Source organism: Falco cherrug, chromosome 3, assembly GCF_023634085.1.
Source record: "Falco cherrug isolate bFalChe1 chromosome 3, bFalChe1.pri, whole genome shotgun sequence".
Classification (NCBI taxonomy): Eukaryota; Metazoa; Chordata; class Aves; order Falconiformes; family Falconidae; genus Falco; species Falco cherrug.
In genome coordinates this window covers 5,734,164-5,757,587 of record NC_073699.1, presented here as the reverse complement: position 1 = coordinate 5,757,587, position 23,424 = coordinate 5,734,164, and the positions used below count along the sequence as shown (strand labels likewise).

General features: G+C 43.0%; 1 protein-coding gene across 7 annotated transcripts in view; it reads left to right on the top strand.

The window, feature by feature from the left end:
- Positions 1-13,811: 13,811 nt before the first annotated feature.
- TRAPPC9 (trafficking protein particle complex subunit 9) overlaps positions 13,812-23,424 on the top strand; it is a 508,568-nt gene continuing 498,955 nt past the window's right edge. For 3 of the 7 annotated variants that reach the window (XM_055703591.1, XM_055703590.1, XM_055703592.1), the window contains exons 1-2: positions 13,988-14,166; positions 15,558-16,158. In XM_055703591.1, the coding sequence (XP_055559566.1) occupies positions 15,575-16,158 (584 nt within the window). In that variant the 5' untranslated portion in view covers positions 13,988-14,166; positions 15,558-15,574. Of the gene's footprint in view, positions 13,911-13,986; positions 14,167-15,557; positions 16,159-23,424 lie in introns of those variants that run through there. The other 4 variants (XM_055703587.1, XM_055703589.1, XM_055703586.1 and 1 more) reach the window with 4 other exon arrangements.

Genomic DNA, 23,424 nt, shown 5'->3' with positions numbered 1-23,424 from the left:
TCACAGGTACTTAGTGAGCTACCTGAAAGCAGGGAAGAATGGTGAATCATTGAAAAGTACTTCTTTGTATCAGATCTTCATTGTATGATATTAGAAGAAAAATAATGATAAAACTGGTATAATCAAAATTCCCTATGGAAGACAATCTGAAGAAAGTGATGAATTCCCAAAAGCTACTGTGAGAAGTCAGAGTACTATTGGAGAAACAGCAAGTATAGTAAATGGAGTTACATCAGGCTGGTGGCCAGTCACCAGTGAGGTCCCCCAGGGCTCAGTTTCAAAGCCAGTGCTCCTCAATGTTTTTATAAATGATATGGACACAGGAATCAAATGTACATTAAGTAAGTTAGCTGAAGACAGTGAATTAGGAGGAGCTGTGGACTCCCTCAAGGGTGGAGAGGCTTTACAGACAGATTGGGATAGACTAGGGAGCTGGGCAATTACCAACCATTGGAATTTAACAAGAGCAAGTGCCGGATTCTCCACCTGGGATGGGGTAATCCTGGTTATATGCACAAATGGGGGGTATGAGAGGCTGGAGAGCAGCCCCATGGAAAGAGCTCTGGGGGTTTGGGTTTATGGCAAGTTGAGTATGAGTCAACAGTGCTCCCTGGCAGCCAAAAGGGCCAACTGTGTCCTGTGGCACATCAAGCACAGCACTGCGAGCTGGTGGAGAGAGGTGACTGTCCCACTCTACATGGCACTGGTGTGGTCTCATCTCGAGTTCTGTGTGCAGTTTTGGGTGCCTCAGTAGAAGGAGGACATCAGACTATCAGAGTGTGTCCAGAGGAGGGCAACCAAGATTGTAAAAGGCCTCAAGGGCGAGACTTGTGAGGAGTGGCTGAGGTCACTTGGTTTGTTCAGCTTGGAGAAGAGAAGGCTGAGGGGTGACCTCATCACAGTCTGCAGCTTCCATAAGGAGGGCAGCGGAGGGGGAGGTGCTGATCTCCTCTCTCTGGTGACCAGCAACAGAAATGGGGAATCAAGGTAAGTTCAGATTGGACATTAGGAAAAGGTTCTTCCCTGAGAGGGTGGTTGGTCACGGGAAGGGCTCCCCAGGGCAGTGGCCACGGTACCAAACCTGTCAGAGTTCAAAGGGCATCTGGATGTTTTAGTTTTAGGTGGTCCTGTGAGGAGCAGGGAGTTGGACTCGATGATCTTCATGGGTCCTATGATAATAGATTCTATGATTCTATTATAGAAAGAGCATGAGGCAATTTTGCTGCGCTGAAGAGCTTCCATTTATTCTAGAAAGAATTTGAGGACTGTACATTGCTTGGCAAAGCCAAAAAAACCCCTGAAGAATGCATTTTTTTTTATACAAAACAAGAGCATAACTAAAAAGATTGGCCACTATGTTGCTGACTGACATTTTAAAACCAATTCATATACTTTTGGATAGACTAATTAGAGATGTAATTATTTATGATTTGTAACAAAATAAAATAATTAAATTCACCGTGATTGTGTAAAGACAGTGGGTAAGTGCGGGAATAGAGAAAAAAACCTGCCTGTGTCAGCAAACAAGGGAAGGAGCTGAAGTCAGTCTGGCAAAGCGTAAACACAATATGTGGATAAGTAGTTGGCACTGTAATAAATGTAAGGTTATATTACAAGAAAGCTGTCTAGCACAAGATGCATACTGTAACAAAATAAATTAACTTCTGTAGTAGCGTTCTCTAAATTTGCAGTAGAGGCAGCATTTATAAACGGTAAAAACAGACAAGTTCATGATGAAGCAGAAGTATGTCTTGCCCAATGCAAAAAAAGCTGTTCTGAGGGGATTTGATGAAGTGTTATTTGGTGGGGATAAGAAGGTTGCATCGTATTCAAAATATGAGATAAATCTGAATGGTTGGTGAATTATGTATTAATACACAATGCATACAGAAAATGACTGAACTGACAACAGTCACTTTAAGATACCTAAACGTTTGGAAGTGTCAGTTAAGGCTCTCAGTGTAGGAGTTCCTCCATTAGAATAGCTGGTGCAATGAGGATTTTCAAAAGCAGAAATAAATTAACGGAAGCTGAGCTTTAAGGCAGACAATACCATGTGTAATCTCCCATTTCCATTTTTGATACATACACATATAGGGAACTTCTCTTCAGAGTTGCTCTACCACTTGGAATTATTCAGAACATCACATACCTTCATCCTGGAGGATCTCAGGAGACTGAGTAGCTTAATGGCAATGAGAAAGCTTTAGAACACAGCGTTTACAGAGCCACAATCTAAATTATCTTCTAGAGATGTTAAAAAATTAGATACTCCAATGTATATTTAGTAATAACTACCTTAATTAATGCAAGCCACATATTATCGTCATCTTTTTGTCTTATAGGGAAGAAGTAAAACAACAATAAAGTGCTGAGATAAACCATGTAAAAAATGTTTCTAAAACCTTCTCCAGCCAATGCTAGAGGGTAGATTTATAAATAATTGTGCTGGTTTGGGCTGGGATAGAGTTAATTTTCTTCATAGTAGCTACTATGGGACTATGGTTTGGATTTGTGCTGAAAACAGTGTTGATAATACAGGGATGTCTTCGTTATTGCCGAGCAGTGCTTACTGTTACGAATGTACACATGCCAGCTCCCATAAGAGGGTCTGACCCTAGGATCCCGCTGGGAATGCAAAGTCCAAGTGAGGGTTTCCAATTAGTCTGTTGTTAGTTCTTAGGTTACAGTTCAAGCTGGGTGCCTCTGGAGATACCTCTACCCCAGTTCATGCCTCTCAGTTATACCTGTATCACCTATCACCTGATCTCCAAGTCCAATCACTTCATTCTGATCAGTGGTCTCTTGACTTCTTACTGGTTTTCACTGTCACTGGGCTGGCCTTCTGAAGTTACTTCATTCTCTTGGAATTGTCTCCTTGGTCCTTATTATCTTCATTCAATGTTTATCTTCTGAATTCAGTGAGTTCTTTGTTAGCAGCATTAGTTTTATCAAAACTTTTATGCTTAGTCAGCTCGTGCAGCCTAAAGCTTCAGCTATTTTAGCTGCTAATGCTAAGTCCCTAATGCTAAACGAGACTATTCAGAGAGAATAAGAGTACAGTTAATCAGTTTTCTTCCATAACATTACACAGAGCCAAGGCCTTTTCTGCTTCTCACCCCACCCCACCAGTGAATTGGCTGGGGGTGCACAAGGAGTTGGGAGGGGACACAGCTGGGACAGTCCAGACCATATGATGTCATGCTCAGTATATAAAGCTGGGGGTAGAAGGAGAAAGGGGGGGCATTCAGAGTGATGGCGTTCATCTTCCCGAGTAACTGTTAAGCGTGACGGAGCCCTGCTGTCCTGGGGATGGCCGAACACCTGCCTGCCCATGGGGAGTGGGGAACAAATTCCTTGGTTTGCTTTGCTTGTGTGCATGGCTTTTGCTTTACCTACTAAACTGTCTTTATCTCAGCCTGAAGTTTTCTCACTTTTACCCTCTTGACTCTCTTCCCCCATCCAGCCGGAGGGAAGTGAGCGAATGGCTGGATAGGGCTTAGTTGCCAGCCAAGGTTAAACACAACAATAATGCTGACCATTGGCTGTGTTCACATGAAACCAAATCTTTAAGGTATTTTGGTATCACTGATAACACAACCAAATACATTGTCAGCGTTTGCCACCCAGTTAGTACATCAACATTGCAGAAATAAATGTACACACTTCTCTGTGAGAAATGCTCCTAGTTAGATCCCTGGTAAAATTCTGTGAGAAAAAAAAAAACACACCGTTATTTTCTTTATTTAAAACTGTTGCTCTCTGTCCCTTCCATGCTAAATTTAGTGAAGTTTGAACATACCCATCTTCTCTCCCAAAAGGGGTGTGCAGCTTCTTAGCTTTGTATTCTTTCTGAACTCCACAGAACTGCTGTATTCAAAAATTGCAGTTAATTCTGTATCATCCTTGAATTCATGTCAAATCAATTTACACCTGTTAAAAGTGGAGGCAAGTAACCCTGTTACTGGCATGATTGGCAGTGGAGTGCTCTGGTGCTCAGGGGAACACAGAGACCCACCAAGAACCGGCAGCTTGTGCCACAGTGGCTAAGGAGACCTGGGCAGAAGGGGCAGGCAACTTTTGAGGACAATAAGGATGTTATGAGGTTATGCAGGGAGAAAATTAGAAGGCCCAAAGCCCAACTAGAACTTAATTTGCCTACTGCAGTAGAAAGGCAATAAAAATGTTTCTATAAATACATTCACAACAAAACAAGGGCAAAGGAAAATCTCGCCCTTTATTGGGTGTGAGGGCAAACATAGTACAAAGGCTGAGGAAAAGGCTGAGGTACTTAATGCCTTCTTTGCCTCAGTCTTCAAAAGTAAGACCAGCTGTTTTCTGGGTACTCAGCCCCCGAGCTGGAAGACAGGGATGAGAGGGAGCAGAATGAAGCCCTTGCAGTCCAAGGGGAAATGGTCAGCAACCTGCTACACCACTTAGACACACACAAGTCTATGGGGCCAGATGGGATCCACCCAAGGCTACTGAGGGAGCTGGTGGAAGAGCTTACCAAGCTGTTCTCCACCACTTATCAGCAGTCCTGGCTGACTGGTGAGGTCCCAGCAGACGGGAGGTTAGCCAGTGTGACACCCATCTACAAGAAGGAGGATCCAGGAAACTACAGGCCTGTCAGCCTGACCTCGGTGACAGGGAAGGTGATGGAGCAGCTCAGCCCGAGTGCCATCACACAGCACATGCAGAACAGCCAGGGGATCAGGCCCAGCCACAATGGGTTTATGAAAGGCAGGTCCTGCCTGATGAACCTGATCTCGTGCTATGACAAGGTGACCCACCTAGTGGCTGAGGGAAAGGCTGGGCATGTTGTTTACCTGGACATTAGTAAAGCCTTTGACACTGTCTCCCACAGCATTCTCCTGGAAAAGCTGGCTGCTCATGGCTTGGATGGCTGTACTGTTCGCTGGGTCAAAAACTGGCTGGATGGCTGAGCCCAAAGAGGGGGGGTGAAATGAGTTAAATCCAGTTGGCAGATGGTCACAAGCTTGGTATTGGGGCCAGTTCTGTTTAATAACTTTATCAATTATTTGGATGAGGGGATCGAGTGCACCCTCAGTCAGTTTGCAGATGACACCAAGTTGGGTTGGAGTGTTGATCTGTAGAGGAGTGAAGGCAGTGGGTTCATTAGCATTGATAACATGCACCTGTGGCCTTGCCTCCAAGGCAGTGGGTTGATTGACATGGACGATGTGCAGCTGTAGCTCATTCGTGGTGAAATAGCCCTGAGGATGGTGTGTGTGTGTGTGTGTGTGTTGTGCATGTGGGCGTGTGGGTGGGGGCGGGGGGGTTGTGGCCTGACCTCTGGAGGAAGGAGGAACACTGTGGTCTGAGCTCTGGAGGAAGGAGAAACAGCTTGCACAGTAGAATCTGACTGATGGTGAAAGCCTTGTTGCAGCCTGATAGCTTGCTTGTGCTGCAACAGTTGCTGCCCTGTGTGATGCTGACTGAGTTGGACTCTTAACTACAACAACAGGTACCCAATGTAGCTGACACAAGTGGGAGAACCTATGACCCGTGACACTCTGAGATGTCAGCCATTGACAATTAATTGATACAGATGTATTGCAATATTTGTTGTCCATCTTAACTCAAATTGCAACTTTTGGTGCCCAGTGTGGATGGGAACTAATTGATATGGGTGCAGAAGAAGAAAACTCTATGTTAACTATGCTTATAGATATATTTGAAGAAAAGAAGCATAAAGTATAACAAGAAGGCAATAAGAATTTTGCTAGGATGGTGCAAAGTAAATGATGTGCTAGTTATGCTGAAAAATGTCTCATGCATAGACATGGCAAAGTGCTGGAAAATTACTTTTTGAGGCTGCCTCAAGGAGGGATAAAATTGCAACAACATCGCTAACAACATGGAGATTAGTCTTAGAATTACTAGAACAATTAAAAGTGGACAGGGAGAAAAATTCTATATTTGCAATGCTTACAGATATATTTTTTTAAAAAAGGTGTAAAGTATGATAAAAAGGCAATAAGAATTCTGCTAGTGTGGTGTAAAAAATATGATTTCAGTTACAGTGAAAAAGGTTTTCAGCATTCAGACACGGCAAAATGTTGGAAAGTTTTTTTGAGGCTGCCTCGAGGCGAGACAAAACTGCCACGTTAACGACGTGGAGAATGATCATAGATTCGCTAGAACAATTAGAAGTGGATGGAGAGACAAACCCTATATTAACAATGGTAATAGACATATTTGAAAACAGAGACATAAAGTATGATGAGACAGCAATAAGAGACACTCTGCTGGAGTGGTGTAAAAAGAATGATTTGCCAGTTATGGTGAAAAATGTCTCCAGCATTCAGATATGGCAAAGCACTGGAATGTTACATTTTGGGGCTGCCGTGAGAGGGGACAAAATTGCTACAGCGTCATCGACAACATGGAGATTGGTCTTAGATTTACTAGAACAATCAGAAGCAGACAGGGAGACAAAGGCTGCAGCTGAAATAGCTACATCCCTGGTTGCAGAGATGATGCCTAATAAGGTACGTTCAGTGCCATCAGATTCTCCGCCATCACCTGAATCATGCAGTCGGGGCTGGTGGGAGGAGTGGAGTAGTGCCAGGTCGAGCGGGCAGAGTCTGTTCCCTTCCGGGTGCCAGGGAGATCTGGTCATTGTTCCGTTGCCTGACTGTGATCCCGAGCCACCTGTGATAGGTTTATTGGAGGAGACCTCGGGTCATGTTCACCAACCAGTCCAAATTAGAGCACTGAGACCAGATCCTGCCAAATTCTCGAAAAAGATGCAGGAGCAAGCACTTGCAGAAGGGGGGATACTGATGCCCCAACTGCCATGGGGGGCAGGGTGTTAGCCTGCCCAGTGCTTTGAAGGGATGGTAATGCTCCCCCGAAGTGGGAACCTTTCAACTGGGGAGCGATAAAAGAGTTAAGATCAACCTGTATACAGTATGGAATAGGCTCACCCTATGCTCAATCATTCTTACGTAGTCTTTTCGCAGCAGAGCTTACTGCTCATGATTGCCGTATGATCGCGCAAATTAAATTGACCCCTATGCAATTATATTACTTTTTGAGTCAAATTGGAGGTGCTTGGCAAATGAGCAATCATTGATGAATTTAGAATACCCCCGCGTTTATCATTTAGGATGACCCGCGTTTTGGGGCAGGGATTCCACAATTGATGGGGGAGGCTCCAGTTAACTCTCCTCAGTTACAAGCTCGCTTACATCCTTTAGTCCTGCAGCAGGGAAATGTTAGCTCTCCAAGTTTTATTGCAGGTCCCAGGTCATGGCGCTCCACAACAGTCATGGACCACAATAAAACAAGGTCCAAATGAGGGGTATGTGTTGTTCCTAGAAAGGTTGAGAGATGCCTTGGATAAGCAAATACAGAATGGGGCTGCTAAGGAAGCATTGTTACTTCAGTTAGCTAAGGACAATGCAAATGAGGATTGTAGAAAGGTGATTGCAGGCAAGGTGCATTGTAATCCCACTTTAATAGAATTAATGGATGTATGTGGGAAGGTAGGAACCACTGCCTTCCAAACAGAGCATCTGGCAAAGACCTTTGCTGATGCAGTTAGGGTCATCTGCCATTGTTACGCATGTGGGCAAGAAGGTCACCTAAAGAGGGACTGTCCAAAGAGATTGAGGCTGGGAAGGGCTGATGGCTCTGGTTTGGTATGCCATCGATGTAACAAATCAGGGCATTTTGCGCAATACTGTAGATCTAAATTTAACACTCAAGGACAATGATTTGCAGGTGGCAACAGAAAGCAGGGAAACGGGGGGTGGAACGTGGGGAGGAACTGCGTGATAATACAAATGAATCCTCCACAACAATTCCAGGTTTATGCAGCCAACTCACAGCCCAAACTTCAGGGAGCACCAGATTGGATGTTACCACAGCAACCACCATCACAGTAGTGGATGATAAAGTACATAAGGTCCCACTGAATGCTGTGGGACCCATTCACAATAAATTGAGTGCGCAGTTGCTTGGATGTTCTAGTGTAACTTGACAAGGTTTGTTAGTCTTACCAGGAGTCATTGATGCAGATTATATGGGTCAGATTCAAGCAATGGTGTGGACACCCACCCCCTCCATGTCAGTTCCTGAAGGAATCCAGATTGCACAATTAATTCTTTTCTGGGCGCAAGTTAATTTTGCCCGTGACAAAGTCCAGGCCAAAGAAGGGTTTGGTTTGACAGGAACACCACAAATTGCCTGGACTTGGAGCATTCAAAATGCTTGACCAACTCTAACCCGTAAAATCACCTTTGCCAAAAGGACCCCTTCTGCTATATGGGTGACCAGAATGATTGACACAGGAGCAGATGTAACTATTATATCTGCGCACATCTGGCTTTGCTCTTGGCCTATCTGTTCGGCAGGTTCCATATTGGCAGGAGTGAGTGGTGTGACACAGTGTCCAAAGTCGGTATATGGTGCAAGTTTGAAACCCTGAGGGCCAGACAGCAACAATCCGTCCCTACGTGCTTGACGTCACTCTGAATTGTGGGGATGGGACATTTTGGGACAATGGGGAGTTATCATTGGTACCCAGAAGGATTTTTAATAGGGGCTACTGTGATGGAGGGCATACAAAGACCTACTCTGCCTTTGACTTGGAAGACAGATACCCCTGTTTGGGTGGAACAGTGGGCCCTTCCTAAGGAAAAATGTGTAGCCCTCCAACAATTAGTCAAAGAACAATTAGCACAAGGTCACCTAGAACCTTCCCATAGTCCTTATAAGACCCCTGTGTTTGTGATAAAAAAGAAATCAGGCAAGTGGCGCCTGTTAGAAGATTTAAGGAAAGTAAATGATGTAACGGAGGGAATGGGAGCCCTGCAATCAGACATGCCTTCCCTGACGATCATCCTGGGAAACTGGGATATTTTGGTAATTGATTTAAACAATCGTTTTTTTCAGTATTCCTTTACATGAAGCTGATAAATGTAAATTTGCTTTTTCAGTACCAGAAACAATATGGCTCCTTATAAGCGATACCAATGGATGGTGTTGCCCCAGGGTATGATGCAGTCAATAGATATATATATATATGATGCATATAGCAGTCCTACTATATGTCAATGGTATATAGCAAAGGCTTGTCACCTATACAAGAACAATTTCCACAAGTATATTGCTATCATTATATGGAAGATATTCTTGTATCAGCTGTAAATAAGGCTGAACTTCAGCAAGTGTATCCAGTTTTGCAGTAGTCGTTGGCCATCTTTGGGTTATGTATATCACCAGAAAAGATTCAACAACAAGCCCCTTGGAAATACTTGGGAGTTAAAGTGCTAGATCAAACACCTGAGCCACAGTCTATCCAGCTCCGAGTAAATGTCAGAAATCTAAATGATTTGCAAAAATTATTAGGGACCATAAATTGAGTAAGGCCATATGCAGGAGGGGGCCTGGAAATCAGGACCATGTTAGCTGAAAGGAATGTGCTCTAGCTTGTAGGCCACAAACCCTGGGAGGACAAGGAATGGGTGGATAACAATCAACAGGGTGAGTCATGCTGAGAGAAGATAAGGGAATGAGGAACGATGGCGCCAAGGATGGTGCCAAGGAAAGGTAACACCTTGCTGTTGATTGATGGTAGTTAACCACCAGTCAGGGATTGCCTAGTATGCAATGCTTAGCTTCAAGAACCAATCTGTTTAAAACGCGCAGCTTCTGAAAGTGTATATAAACTCGTGCTTCTGTACAATAAATCGACATTTGCTTGCATCAAGCTGCGTCCCGTCTCTTCATTCGCTGCAGCCATACTTGGGCCTTACAACAGAACAACTGAAACCACCCTTTGATCTACTGAAGGGTGACACTGATTTAATGTCTCCCCGATCACTAACTAAAGAAGCCACCTTAGCCCTAGAGAGGGTGGCCAATGGTCTGCAACAAAAAAGGGTACGCTGTATAGACTTAGAAAATCCAATAAGTTTATATATTGTCATTGCTAACTATCATCCCATGGGATTGTTGGGCCAATGGAATGAGTGCTGACAGGATCTGCTGCATGTCTTAGAATGGTTATTTTTATCTGTACAACCATGAAAGACATTGAGCACTCAGGCTGAACTAGTATCAAAAATCATCACCAAAGTACGTACTCGGTGCATGGGCCAAGATCCCAATTACCTGATAATTCCCATGGAACATGATTACATAAGCTGGTGTTTGGCAAACGGTTTACTGTTTCAGTTGGCTCTGGAAGGATTTAAGGGGCGAATATCCTATCATCTTCCCAGTCATGTATTGTTACAAACTTATTTGGACATACAAATACTTCAAAAGCTGCTGGCAGCAGACAGCCTGGTACAAGGCCCTACAGTCTTTACGGATGGTTCTGGGAAATCGGGGAAGGCGGTGGTCACTTGGTATGATGGGAAGCAATGGCAAGAATTGATAACACAGGGATCACCTCAATTGGTTGAACTTCGTGCTGTCATTGTTGCCTTTAAAATGTTTTCACGATGTGCTGTAAACATTGTTACAGACACCGCTTATGTTGCGGATGTCACACGATGCATTGACCGTGCGCTGCTTAAGGAGGTAAATTCAGAACAACTATTTTTTGATTAAAAACATTATGGGTGATGGTGAACCAGCGTACACACAGATATGATATTCTGCACATCCGCAGTCACACTGGATTGCCAGAATTTGTGTGTGAAGGAAATGCCTGTGCTGACACTCTTGCAGCTCCCGCTTGGACTCCTCCAGTGCTGGATTTAAAATGACAGGCCCTCATGTCTCATCAATTTTTTCATCAGGGGGCTCGGGCACTGGTCTGTCAATTTAAAGTATCTTTTGCAGATGCACAATCCGTCACGCTGCTTGTCCAGAGTGTCAGCAATTGGATCCTGAACTGACATTTCCACAAAGGGTCAATACACGCGGGTATCAGTTCTTGGATCTGTGGCAAACCTTCTTTTGGTTGTTTACAGTATCTTCATGTCTCTGTCGACACCTTCTCAAAAGTTGTGTGGGCATCGGCCCATACTGGGGAGAAGGATCTAGACGCCATTTCACATCTTCAACAGGCTTGGGCTGCTCTGGGGGTTCCAAAGCGTCTCAAGACAGGCAATGGACCAGCATATTCATCTGCACACATGGCCAAGTTCCTTACCCCTCGCGGGGTGGAACATGTTACTGGTATGCTGCATTCTCCGACTGGCCAAGCCATTGTGGAACATGTTCATCATACTTTAAAATTGCTTCTTGAAAAACAAAAAGGGGGAATGGGTTCTGAAACTCTGCATGCTCGTCTATGGAAAGCTGTGTACACATTGAATTATTTGACTGTGCTGGCTGGGAAAGAGTGTCCTGTGATTATCTTGCATTTCTTGTCTTTGCAGGGAGGAGATCCTCCTATCCGAGCAAAGGTCTTAATGCGAGACCTACAAACGGGAAAATGAAGAGGCCTGTTGGATTTAATTACCTGGGGATGTGGGTATGCTTGCATCTCCACAGATGCAGGGCCGCGGTGGCTTCCCGCTAGGTGTGTTAAGCCTGTTTTGGATCCTAGAACTGACAAGAGGACATCAGATACCGGCTGTTCTACAGACCCCTTGAGAGGGGAGTCACAACATCCGGGTGACCCTGATACGGAGCCTGAATCAGATGCAGCTTTGTGCCTTCTTAACTCAGCCTGAACAGCCTTTCCCACACATCCTGCCAAGCGCCCTACAATGGATGATAGACATGGCCTTTTTGGTTAAAATCAAAAAGGGGGAATTGTAGAGGAGTGAAGGCAGTGGGTTTATTAGCATTGATAATACGCACCTGTGGCCTTGCCTCCAAAGCAGTGGGTTGATTGACATGGATGATGTGCAGTTGTAGCTCATTCCTGCTAAGTAGTTAAATAGCACAGAGGATGGGGGGGAAAGGTTGGATGGAGGAGGAACATTGTGGTCTGAGCTCTGGAGGAAGGAGAAACAGCTTGCACAGTAGAATCTGACTGATGGTGAAAGCCTTGTTACAGCCCGATAGCTTGCTTGTGCTGCAACATTGGTCTGCTTGAGGGTAGGAAGACTCTGCAGAGGGATCTGGACAGGTTGGAATGATGGTCCAAAGACAATTGTTTGAGGTTCAATGAGGAGCAGTGCCAGGTCCTGCACTTGGGTCACAATAACCCCATGCAGCACTACAGGCTTGGGGAAGAGTGGCTGGAAAACTGCCTGGTGGGAAAGGACCTGGGGGTGCTGCTTCACAGCTGGCTGGGCATGAGCCAGCAGTGTGCCCAAGAAGGCCAAAGGCATCCTGGCTTGTATCAGAAACCGTGTGGCCAGCATGACCAGGGCAGTGATTGTCCCCCTGTACTCGGCACTGGTGAGGCCACACTGCAAACACTGTGTTCAGTTTTGGGTCCCTCACTACAAGAAAGATGTTGAGGTGCTGGAGCATGTCCAGAGCTGGGCAATGAAGCTGGTGAAGGGTCTGGAGCACAAGTCGTGTGAGGAGCGGCTGAGGGAACAGGGGTTGTTTAGCCTGGAGAAAAGGAGGCTCAGGGGGGAGAGACCTTATTGCTCTCTGCAATTATCTGAAAGGAGGTTGTAGTGACGTGGGTGTCAGTTGCTTCTCCCAAGTAACAAGTGATGAGAACAAGAGGAAATGGCTTCGAGTTGCAGCAGGGGAGGTTCACATTGTATATTAGGAAAAAATTATTCCATGAAAGGGTTGTCAAGCATAGAAAAGGCTGCCCAGAGAAGTGGCTGAGTCATCCTGGAGGCATTTAGAAGCTATGTAGATGTGGCACTTAGGGACATGGTTTAGTGGTGGGCTTGGCAGAGCTGGGTTAATATTAGGCTGGAGTCCATGATCTTAAGGGTTTTTTCCAGCCTAAATAATTCTATGATTCTATCTAAGTGCAAAGTCTTAAGAACCTGTAAAATCTATTGAAGTTATTTTGTTGGAGTGCCATTACTTAAAGTCATGACATGCTCCCTTCTATTCCAACATGCACCTGCACTGGAAAAATAGAGTCTGAGAATGTGCCCATGCAAGAGCATTTGCAGACTGAGGCCAAGAGCAGTTTTTACTTTTTGGCTGAGTAGCAAAGTTGGCAAGCGAGGGCTTGCAAGAAGAGCTGAATGCAGTCCCTCAAAGTGGGGTCTGACAAGAGTGGATTAGAGAGGGAGAATCACCTCCCTTGACCTGTTGGCCACGCTGCTTTGGCTGCAGCCCTGGGTACAAGTGACTTTCTGTGCTGCAAGCACACAGTGCTAGCTCACATCCAGTCTTTCATCCATAAGTATCCCTACAGTATTCCTTCTCTGCAGGGCTGTTTGCAATCCACTTATTCCCCAGCCTGTACTGTTACCAGGGGTTCCACCGACCCATCCACATACAGGATCTTGCCGTTGACCTCGTCGAACTTCATGAAGTTCCCATATCCTCCACTACGCAAGCAACCTAACTCTCATGCAAGGCAAATTCCCCCCAGAGTCTTCAAGATTTTTGCCCTTGAAGCTACAAGAGACCGAAGACCGATTTCAGGATTTGGACATGCTACGAAGGCTGACTGTTGGCCACTGCTAAGTGTTTGAGCCCCTGAAGTTTTCAGTTAGGCAGTAGGGACAGATATTGGCAGCTGGAATTCACCCGCCCCGCTGATGCTCATTCCTTTTAGTGAATTCCTCTTGAATGTTCCCGTGACTGTACAGACAGAAGCGCAGTCCCTGAGGAAACACCAGGTGAGGCATCGCGCGCGTGCGGCGGGCGGGAAACCGACCACCCAGCGAGCCCACCCCCTCCCCCTCCTTGCCCCGAGTGCGCATGCGCCGCCCTCCCCACGGGGCGGGACCACGAGCGCCCATTGCCGTCAGTTCCGCCGCGCCCCGCCCCTGCCCGCCCCGCGCGTCCGGCAGCAGGAGGAGGCGGGGGCGGTTCCTGTCCCGGCTGTGAGTGCCCCCCCCCCTCCCCGCGTTACCCACCCCAGAGCCCGCTCCGGCCCTGAGGAGGTCGGTCCCCCGTCTTCCCGAGAGACTGTCTCCCCCGCTGCCCTGGGCCTCACCTCTCCTCACGCTGCCCGTCACCCCACTTCCTCCCAGGGCGCGGGGTTGCGGGGCGTACGTGCCTGCCGCCGCGCCTCCTCTGGGCTTGTCTCTTGGTTTACAATTTATTTCTTCTCCCCTCCTAAACTTCGCTGCGCCCGACGTGAGGATCTACCCGCGGAGAGGGATAACGGGGGGAAACGGGGCGGCGGTGCCCCGGCAGAGCGGCCGCGGGGGCCGAAGCCCTCCCCACGCTCCCCGCCCAGCAGCCCGCCCGCTGCGGCTGGACGCGGCCTCCCGCTGAGTCGGAAGCGGCGGGACGGGCAGCGGGGGCAGGGCGCGGGGCTGCGGGGTGTGGGAGAGGGGGTTTACATGAGCGGGTCCTGGCAGTGTCAGTGGTTATAAGGAGCCCCTCGTCCTCAGCCAGTTGTTCCTGGGCCACCTGCGCTCCCGCGCTCGGAACTCTTTTTCTTCGTTCTGTTTGGTAAAACCAGCAGCGTCAGTTTAAAGCGGGGGTCCTCAAGCTACGGCCCGCGGGGCCCAGGGTCCTCAATCCGGCCCCCGGTATTTACAGACCCCCGCCGGGGGCTGGGGGGGGGCAACCAAGCAGCCGCAGATGACTGCCTGCCACTTCATCCGCGCACCGCCCCCCTGTTCAAAAAGTTTGAGGACCCCTGGTTTAAAGCGTGCTGCGGGTTGTTGTTGTTACTATTTTGTTTCTTTGGGGGTTTTGGGGTGGATGCTTTTTTTTTTTTTCTCTCTCTTTGCTAAATGTACGTTTTAGAGGGTGCTTTGGAGCTGAAATCCACCAAGGGATCTGTGTGGTCCAGGAGGGCTCGGAGGGGGTGTGAAGGCATAGCTATGCACGTCTTCACTTAAGCTTCACAGCACTTTGCAGCTGCAGTACAGTAACCAATTTTAGATAGCTCAGGGGAGAAGGAATTCTAAATATTTAAATATAGAAGCAGAAAATATTGCCGGGTTCTTCTGATGAACCTGTGTGTGTTTTGAGAAAATGACTTCACTTTTTCTCAAAAATGTATTCTGGACTTGATTTTCCTCTGCCTGGCCATGTGTGAGCACTGACAGCTGTGTAAAGTTCAGTCGTGCCATTTTGGTGTTGGTTTACCTCCCACCTTACGCAGTTTTCCGTGGTTCCCTGCGGCATGTTGTGGAGGCAGACTGGAGAGCCTCAAAGAACATCTACTCTGAGGTGGTGCTCTGGCAAGCTTTTATTCTGTGGTAGGGAGAGACTGCTGCCCCGTGTGTTAGGTTGGCTTGTGTAGCTGCACACCGAATGTTGGAAATTCGGTTGGAAAAACGTAATTTACAGCTTTTTGTGGCCGTACTGATACGTGACTAAAAACACTTCCTGTGCACTGTGTAACTGTCAGGAGGCTGTGTGACTGAAGATTTAGTAGAATGGTGAAAGTATTAGTATCGCAGCACATGTATACAGGAGGTAGGAGTGTTTGGCATCAAAGTTCTGGTTTGATTTGGCAACATGGGTACTTCTGAATGTTAAAAAAATAATATAAGTTTTTCTTTTACCAGCCTGCACTTGGTGCAAAATGAGTGTTCCTGACTACATGCAGTGTGCTGAGGATCATCAGACTCTCCTGGTTGTGGTTCAGCCAATTGGCATTGTACCCGAAGAGAGCTTTTTCAGGATCTACAAGCGAATTTCAGCAGTGAGTCAAGTAAACGTGCGTGACTCTCAGCGTGTGTTGTATATCCGTTACAGGCACCATTATCCCCCAGAGAACAATGAATGGGGGGATTTTCAGACACACCGGAAAGTTGTGGGGCTGATAACTATTACGGACTGTTCTTCTGCAAAGGACTGGCCTCAGACTTTTGAAAAATTCCATCTTCAGAAGGAAATGTATGGTTCTACTCTCTATGATTCCCGGTTGTTTGTCTTTGGGCTTCAAGGAGAGATTGCAGAGCAGCCCCGCACAGATGTGGCATTTTATCCCAGTTATGATGAATGTGAAACCGTGGAGAAGAGGATAGAAGATTTTATTGAATCCCTCTTCATAGTGTTGGAGTCTAAGCGGCTTGACAGAGCCACTGATAAATCTGGAGACAAGATCCCGCTCCTCTGTGTTCCTTTTGAGAAGAAGGATTTTGTAGGTCTGGACACCGATAGCAGGTAAGCAGCTATTGTTGTCAGCTCACAGGTTTTGAAAAAATGTCTGTGACAATTGCTAGCCTTTAGAATAAGCCTATTAGAAAGGACAAAGCATACTGTGTTTCATTAAAGGTTGTGCCTCTATTTTATTACGTATGTCTGCTGTAATTTAAGAGACTTAATTTCTAGTGTGACCATATTTATGTTTTGAGTTATATATATATATATAAATTTATGAGGCTAATCAAATAGTGGGAAGAAGTCACAGGAAAGGTTTGATATATACTGCTATGAAGAGACTTTTTGCTGGGAAGCTTCAAATGGTTTGTAGATACACAGTATTAATAAAGAAATTCGGTTAACATAAAAAAAAAAATGTTTTGTTGAGTAGTATTTGACTAATCCTACATAATGTGTAGTTTGGTTTTTTTTCCCTTGTCAGCCTCTGTCTACTTTTTCATCCTATCAAATAGTGACCACTTATTTTGGTGACTGAGTTCAACTTCTGCTGTATTTTGTTTTTATTTAATTCTGTGATATTCTTGACCCGTCTTGTTTTGCTATCATTTTTCTCACAACTATTCTCTTTGGTTTTGTGTATGTTAAAGATTTTGTTGTTGTTGCTGGCATTCTCTTTTCCCCCCACATCTTTCCTTCCTAATCATTTGCATGCTCAGCTTTCAGCTTTGTTATGTAGTTCTTGTATTAGGGATTAGTAATTCTGGCTTGCTAGCTCCAGGCAGGTGCAAAATCTGTTTGACTCTCCTGTTTGCAGTCAAATCCAAAGGATGAAAGCAACTGTCTTCCTTTTGTCCTGGGAAAGACAAATAGGGCTTCCCATCAGGTGGGAATACTATCTTTCACATCTGTCTTTTTTTACTACTTTTTTTACTACTAGGGATTCCAGCAGTCATTATTGTGTGTAAAAGCTCAGAGGTATCCAGGCAGGGTTGTCCAGAGCTGTGCAGGCAGGTCTTCTGGTCATATACATCAGCTCTGCCTGCATGGTTAGTCCTAGCCTCAGAATCTCTAGATAAGAATGTGATATACTGGAATAAAGAATTCTAAGTTTCTAAAGAGCTTGAAGCCCTCCATTAAATTATCTCCGGTTGCTTGAAGGACCATCAGTACCTTTCTTTGTTGGTGAGCAGTTGAACTTGCTCTGATGTGCTGTTCCGTTCGAGCTACTCTTTTCAGTGTTCTGGTTAGTCCCTGCACTATTCAACTTTCATTAGCAATAGGTTAAAGTTGTTACTGTTCTTTGTGCTCTGCACTGGCGGTAAAGTTTTGTAGACTGCGTGAGCCCTTTTAGAATCTCAGCTTTAATTACTCAGTTTGGATGAATTTTGGTTTAATGTAATCACCGAAGTTTCCTGTTCCAGTTAGCTAAGAAAACTATGAGTTTTGGCCAAGAATCTCAAAATCAGAATTAATTATGCTGTTCAATTATGTCTTCCAAATAGCATGCTTCCAAATTGTACTTTGGAAGTCAGTTCCTTGCTTAAATTATTTATTTATGACCAGTGGCTGTGGTGTAGCTAGTGGCTGAGTATTTCCTGTGAAGTACTGAACTGGTGTGGAGCTTGAATAACAGGCGATACGTTTGTCCACACGTGTCCAAGAAGGTATTTTATGCTGTTGCACTTAAGAGTTGAAAAAGATTTAGTATGATGCTTGAGTTCTTTGCATAGTGGCAAGTGTATGACCCTGGTTGTGTAAACGTACGGGTTTATACAGAGTTAATCACTGGTTCAGGTATACATACAACCGTGTTGGGTGCTTTGAATACCAAATAGTTTTGCAGTCAGTCTAGATCAATGGATACACTTTGAATGTTTGCTGCATGTAACTGCTTGAAGAAAAGGTGTTAAAAAGTTGTAATCCCTCCTCTTTCAGTTCAATAGTGAGAGAGTTTTGTAGCCTTATTTTGCTAGTTAGTACTTCTGATTGTTTTAAAACTTAGGATTTATATATGAATAGCATAACCAAGCTGAATTAAAAGATCTTTATATTCAGTTTAGTATTTTGCATATGATGATGTAAAGATGAGTAAGAAAATACTCTAAATGCATGGGCTTTTTAAAATATTTTTGAGTTTTGTAACAGAAAGGAGAAATTTATGTAATCCCAAGTAAATGTCAGAAAAGGAGTTGTCCTTGAGTTAGAAATACATGTGCATAGTGTACCTGAGCTGCTCTGCACAAGGACCTTTTTAGGCACCTTTCATGTAGCATGATGCATCTTTTTTAGCAGAAGTTCAGGACCATGAAGTGTAGTAGAACTAAGCTCAGTTCGTTAAACTAACCTACACTTTCAAGCCTAAGTCTTTAGATGTGAAATGGTAGTACATGGCATTTTATTACTTGGGTTGCAATAAAAGGTTTTTATTCTAGCATGTTCTCTTTTGCAGTGACAGGGGAAAACATTGCATTAAGTCATAACGGGGAGATACATGGCTAGAAAGGACCGCCTTTGACAGAGTCCAGTTTCTGTTCTTGTAAGATGTGATGTTGTATAAAATTCTGTGCAGGGAGGGGTAAAAGTTGTCTGAGTGCATGGAGGACATATGAGAATATATGGTAGAATAACTTTTGTTACTTTGTTGGTTTTGAGTCTGTCAGCATGAGTTTAAAGAAAGAAAATTACCACATTATTGAGATACTGAGGCAAATGAAACAGCTTTTTCTAGAGTAAGTGGAAACTTCTAAAGTGTTAAAGGCAAAGAAAGTCTACTTTTTTTTTTTTTTTTTATATATATATATACCTCCCATCCATGTTAAAATATTTTTGGTATGTAATATATCAGGACCACCCAGTCAGTGTGCAACTCACTGGTTAAAAAGCACAAATACTCTACATTAAATAGGTGGAAGGCATGTTTTCTGTGCTTATAATAGAGAGTATGTGTCTTTGCTGATATAGCTGCACATTAGCCTAAGTTCACTTAGGCTAAATACACGTATCTTTTCCTGTAACTTCTAAAATCGAAGTTTAATTTCATGGTGTGTAGCAAAGGTCTTATTAGAGTGCAGCTGTAACCTTGTGCTAATGAACTGGGCTGATACGTTAAGGGAAAATATGTTAAGAAGTTACATGGAACATAGGAATTATGGTCACGTGATTTGAAGACTAATTAAAACTACTGAACTTCTTTTGTATCTTAAAGGAGACTTTTCTGCAAGTAATTTAGTGAAGATATTAGGGTTAATACTTCTGTTATGATCCAGACTAGATACACAGAACTGATCTTCTCTTTTACCTGGTTAGTAAGACAATCGTTAATTTGGTTGCATAAAAATTGCAATGTGATTGGCTTCTTTTAAGATGCAGAGTTCATAAATTAGGAGGATGAATTATCTGCATTTCTAATAAGATAATTCTCAGAAAAAGTGGAGCTGATCTTTGTCTTTTGCAAGTTGCTACTATAATGAGCAGAAGAGACAACATTCCCAGAACTCGTACTGAGATGACAATATACACAAACTCACTATATTATTGGCTTAGAATAATTTTTTTGGCTGGTAGAAAACTTAACGTATGAAAAATTAATGGGATTAAGTCCAAAGAAATTTTTAAAAAAGATTTTCCTGTTAAATAGAAGTTGTGGGACTGGGAGTCTGACCTTGGTTGAATTCCTACAGCACTCAGCCAACAAAGTGATCTTGGCAAATCTGTGAATTTTTCTTTCTGTTTCTTCATCAGTAAATTAGGTAAAATATTTGTGTGGCCACATGGCTGCTGAGGATAATTGAAAAAGTTTGTAAAATCAGTTGCACCTGACAGTTACTTGTAAAGACCACAAGACTAATAAAAAGAAGGAAATTCATGTTCTCATGGTGATACAGAGGTCCAACAAACTTGAAACTAGGAAACATACTTGCCAGAAATACCAGAAATCCCATTTGTTTAATTGTTCTATTTTATTTTTGCTTTCAGTTAAAAAAATAAACATACTTATGTATGATTATAAATCTACTCAGATAAGCTCATTTTAATGTTGTTTGTGTCAGTTTGTGTCTTAGGTTCTTTCTTACACTGGTAAGGCATCCATTTAATACGGTTGAGTGATGAGAAAGGAGGGCTCTGTTTATGGATGTGTTTTTCTCTACACAGTATTGTAGATGGGATTTGTTCACTGATTTATCAAAGTTTATGATATCTCAGTATGTGTATTTGGCTGTTTCTTTCTGTTCTCTGTCTTTCTAATTTTTTTGTTCCTTTCTTTTTTTTTTTCCTTCTTCTCTCATACTGCCCTGTGAGTTTGTTGTTGGGTCTAAAAAGGTAGGCTGTGATTGCGTATATTTAAAAATAGTTAGCTTTCTTCCATGTACTGCCTTTCCACTCCGCCTTCATTGCATATTCTAGTGTTGCTTTTTATATTTATTTTTCAGTACACACAAAAATAATTGCTGCCTGGAGCCTTACTACTGTGGTTGACCCTTTTTGGCGCATTTGGCAATTATATTTGGTAGCAATGCTGTATTTTTTTGTAGGACACACATAATTTGCTTAGGCGGCTGCTGGCCTCTGGAATTTGCTTCATTTTTTAAACTCCAAAGCCATGAAGCTGTTGCTGCCTGTGTTTGGTTTCCAAATCCAAAAGTTCTGGCAGTCAATCAAATGCTGTAGCTGTGTCTTAAGTCTGGGTAATGTTACGATTGGTGATATCTATAGTTCTGCATGCTAATTGGAATTAGCGGACTTTGATGGAAACTTTTATTGAAGCATTTTGCATGAATACTTTTGCAAATTCATTTTGCATGTTTCTTGTTTTTAAATTTAGCCACTTGGAAATTCTGAGGATCCAGAAATTCCTTCAGACCTGTTGCTGGATGGTTTGTAGTGAAAATAAATTCTGTCCTGAAATACAATATTTTTGCTCTGAATTTTCCATAAGATTATCCTGGGATCCTAGAAAAGAGTGGGGGATGAAGGGGTAAAGCACATATCCTATATAGCAAATGAGGTAGAAATGGAAACGAGGTTGCATAGTGCTTTTTGGTTCCTGGAAAAGGTTTATTGTCCTCCAGTTTGAGGTACCAGTAGTGGTCACTGATGCTAATGATTGTGGTTATTATTCTGAGGAGAACAGAAAGAGTGTGTTAGGTACCAAATTAACACAAGTAACTTTAGACAAGATTTTTAAGCTAGTTTTGTAGTCAACTGTATGTGTACATGTGTTGAGGAGAGCACCTTCTTCAGAAGTTTGGATACCTGACACTGTGGAGTATTCCATGTGTGATCCTGCATTATGTGGCATTGCCTTCCTTGAGGATATTTCTGAGTGCATCACACTGCTGAAGGGATTTGCAGTGTGTCTTTGGGTGAGACTCAGGTGTGTCTTTGTAACTTAATGTCTTAAATGATCTTCCAGATGAAAAATAAATAGAAAGAGCTCTTGGCAGTACGGTACTACAAGGGGCTGACTTAGAAAAAGGTTGTCATTTTATCCTAGAAAAAGTAGCAGTTAATTTATGGGGAATTGTTGCCATCAAATAGATTAGGATTAAGCAGTAGAGAACCAAAATAATTAAACAGTGTTTTAATAAAAAATAAATTAGAAGATATCTATGAGCTTCTCACTTTCAGCTTTGTGACCATATTCTTCAGGTAAAGCTGTGAAGCAAAACTAGCTAGGTATTAATGAATAATCATACTGTTATGCTGGTGTGTATATATATATATGCATGTATGTTTTTTCCTTTAAGCTTGCCCCCCAGTATGCATTGAAGAAACCATTAGTCACTTAAAGACCTGACACTGCAGATATATATATATTTATTTTTTTTTTACAAAACAGGCTTCCCAAATACAAAGTAAATTCAGTTTTGCTGTCTGTGGAGAATACGTTTTGTTTCAATGCAATATTTGCCTTTTGTCTTTTTGGACACACTTAAAGTAATTGGGGTGGTGCGGGGAGCCTGAATTCATTGTACTTAATTGTGAGTGCTACATTAGTAAACAGTTTATACGTTTGTACAGTGCAAACTTACTCTATAATCAGTGAGAAAATGTTTTCCAGGAGGATGGTGAAGGGTAGCAGGGACTGCAGGAGAGCGATCCTATCTTGGCACCACATTTAAGAACCTAAAAGTAGGTGGAATGAATTCAGTCTCTTCATCACCAGATATAAATTATGTTGGTTTATAAATAAAGAGAAGAGTTTGTGTGAACAATGTTTATCGATGTCTAAGTGAATGCATTCAAATTTTGCATATATTGACACAGGCATAAACCTGAAGCAAAATTAGGTATTGGTTAGGAAGAGCTGTTGGTGAGGCAGTATGATTGAAACTACTCTGGTATTAGGTTCTGATTTAGGAGTCTGGCACCATCTCTTTTCCTTTTGCTGTATGACTCATATTTATGAACTTAATTGTATGCAATCTGGGAAACGCTTAGGAAATGCAGTGTCTATAAACCTAGAGATTGCTTGAAAGTGTGGAGAGAGGAAATTTGAAGTGTTAGCATCTTTGAAAGGAATTATAGCTGTGTAGAGGAAACAATGATTCTCCAATTACACTATTTATTCTGTGTAAAAAAAAAAAAAAAAAAAGCATTTATAATCTTAATTTTATTCTGGAATGCAGAGGTTAGTAAAACCTGACTTGTGAACATTTTATACTTTCCTGTACAATACTGATTCAAGATTACAAAATAACTTTTTGATGGAGGTGTTTATAATGCAAAGCTCAGATTGAAATCTTAGTAACTTTCGGTGTCCTTCCATAGTTTGTGCAGAGCAGCTTCAGTTTTCATTTTGAATTTTCTTAAAAATATAATTTTTTTCTTAAAAAGATTTGTAAAGTATATGCTTATTGAAAAATAAAAGGTAAGAAATATTGCGTATCTGAAAGATAAAGCACAACAGTTGTATTTAGCTTCATTTAAAGTAGTAGTCTTTGCATCAATTGTGAGTAGAATTGATAGATCAGAAAAGTGGAAGCATTTATATAGGAGTTACTTGTAACTGTTTAGATGGAGAGGAGCAATAGGAAAAATGTTTCTTGTCTCCTTTTATAATTTCCAGCTTTTCTTGTAAACAATTACTCTGGTACTAATTGATTTTCTGTTCAGTTTGTATAGGGACATTTAATATGTTTCCATTTACCTTCTTTTAAAAAAATTCTGTCCATCCATATAAATCAGTTACTTTCTCTTCATCTTCTTGATGAACTATTCTTTTTTGGAACCTGCTACAAGGAATAAGACATTATTTGGTGGCTGAATGCAGTGGTTATCCTTTGGACGGGATGCTTCTCTTCGGTGTTAAAAAACCAAACCAAG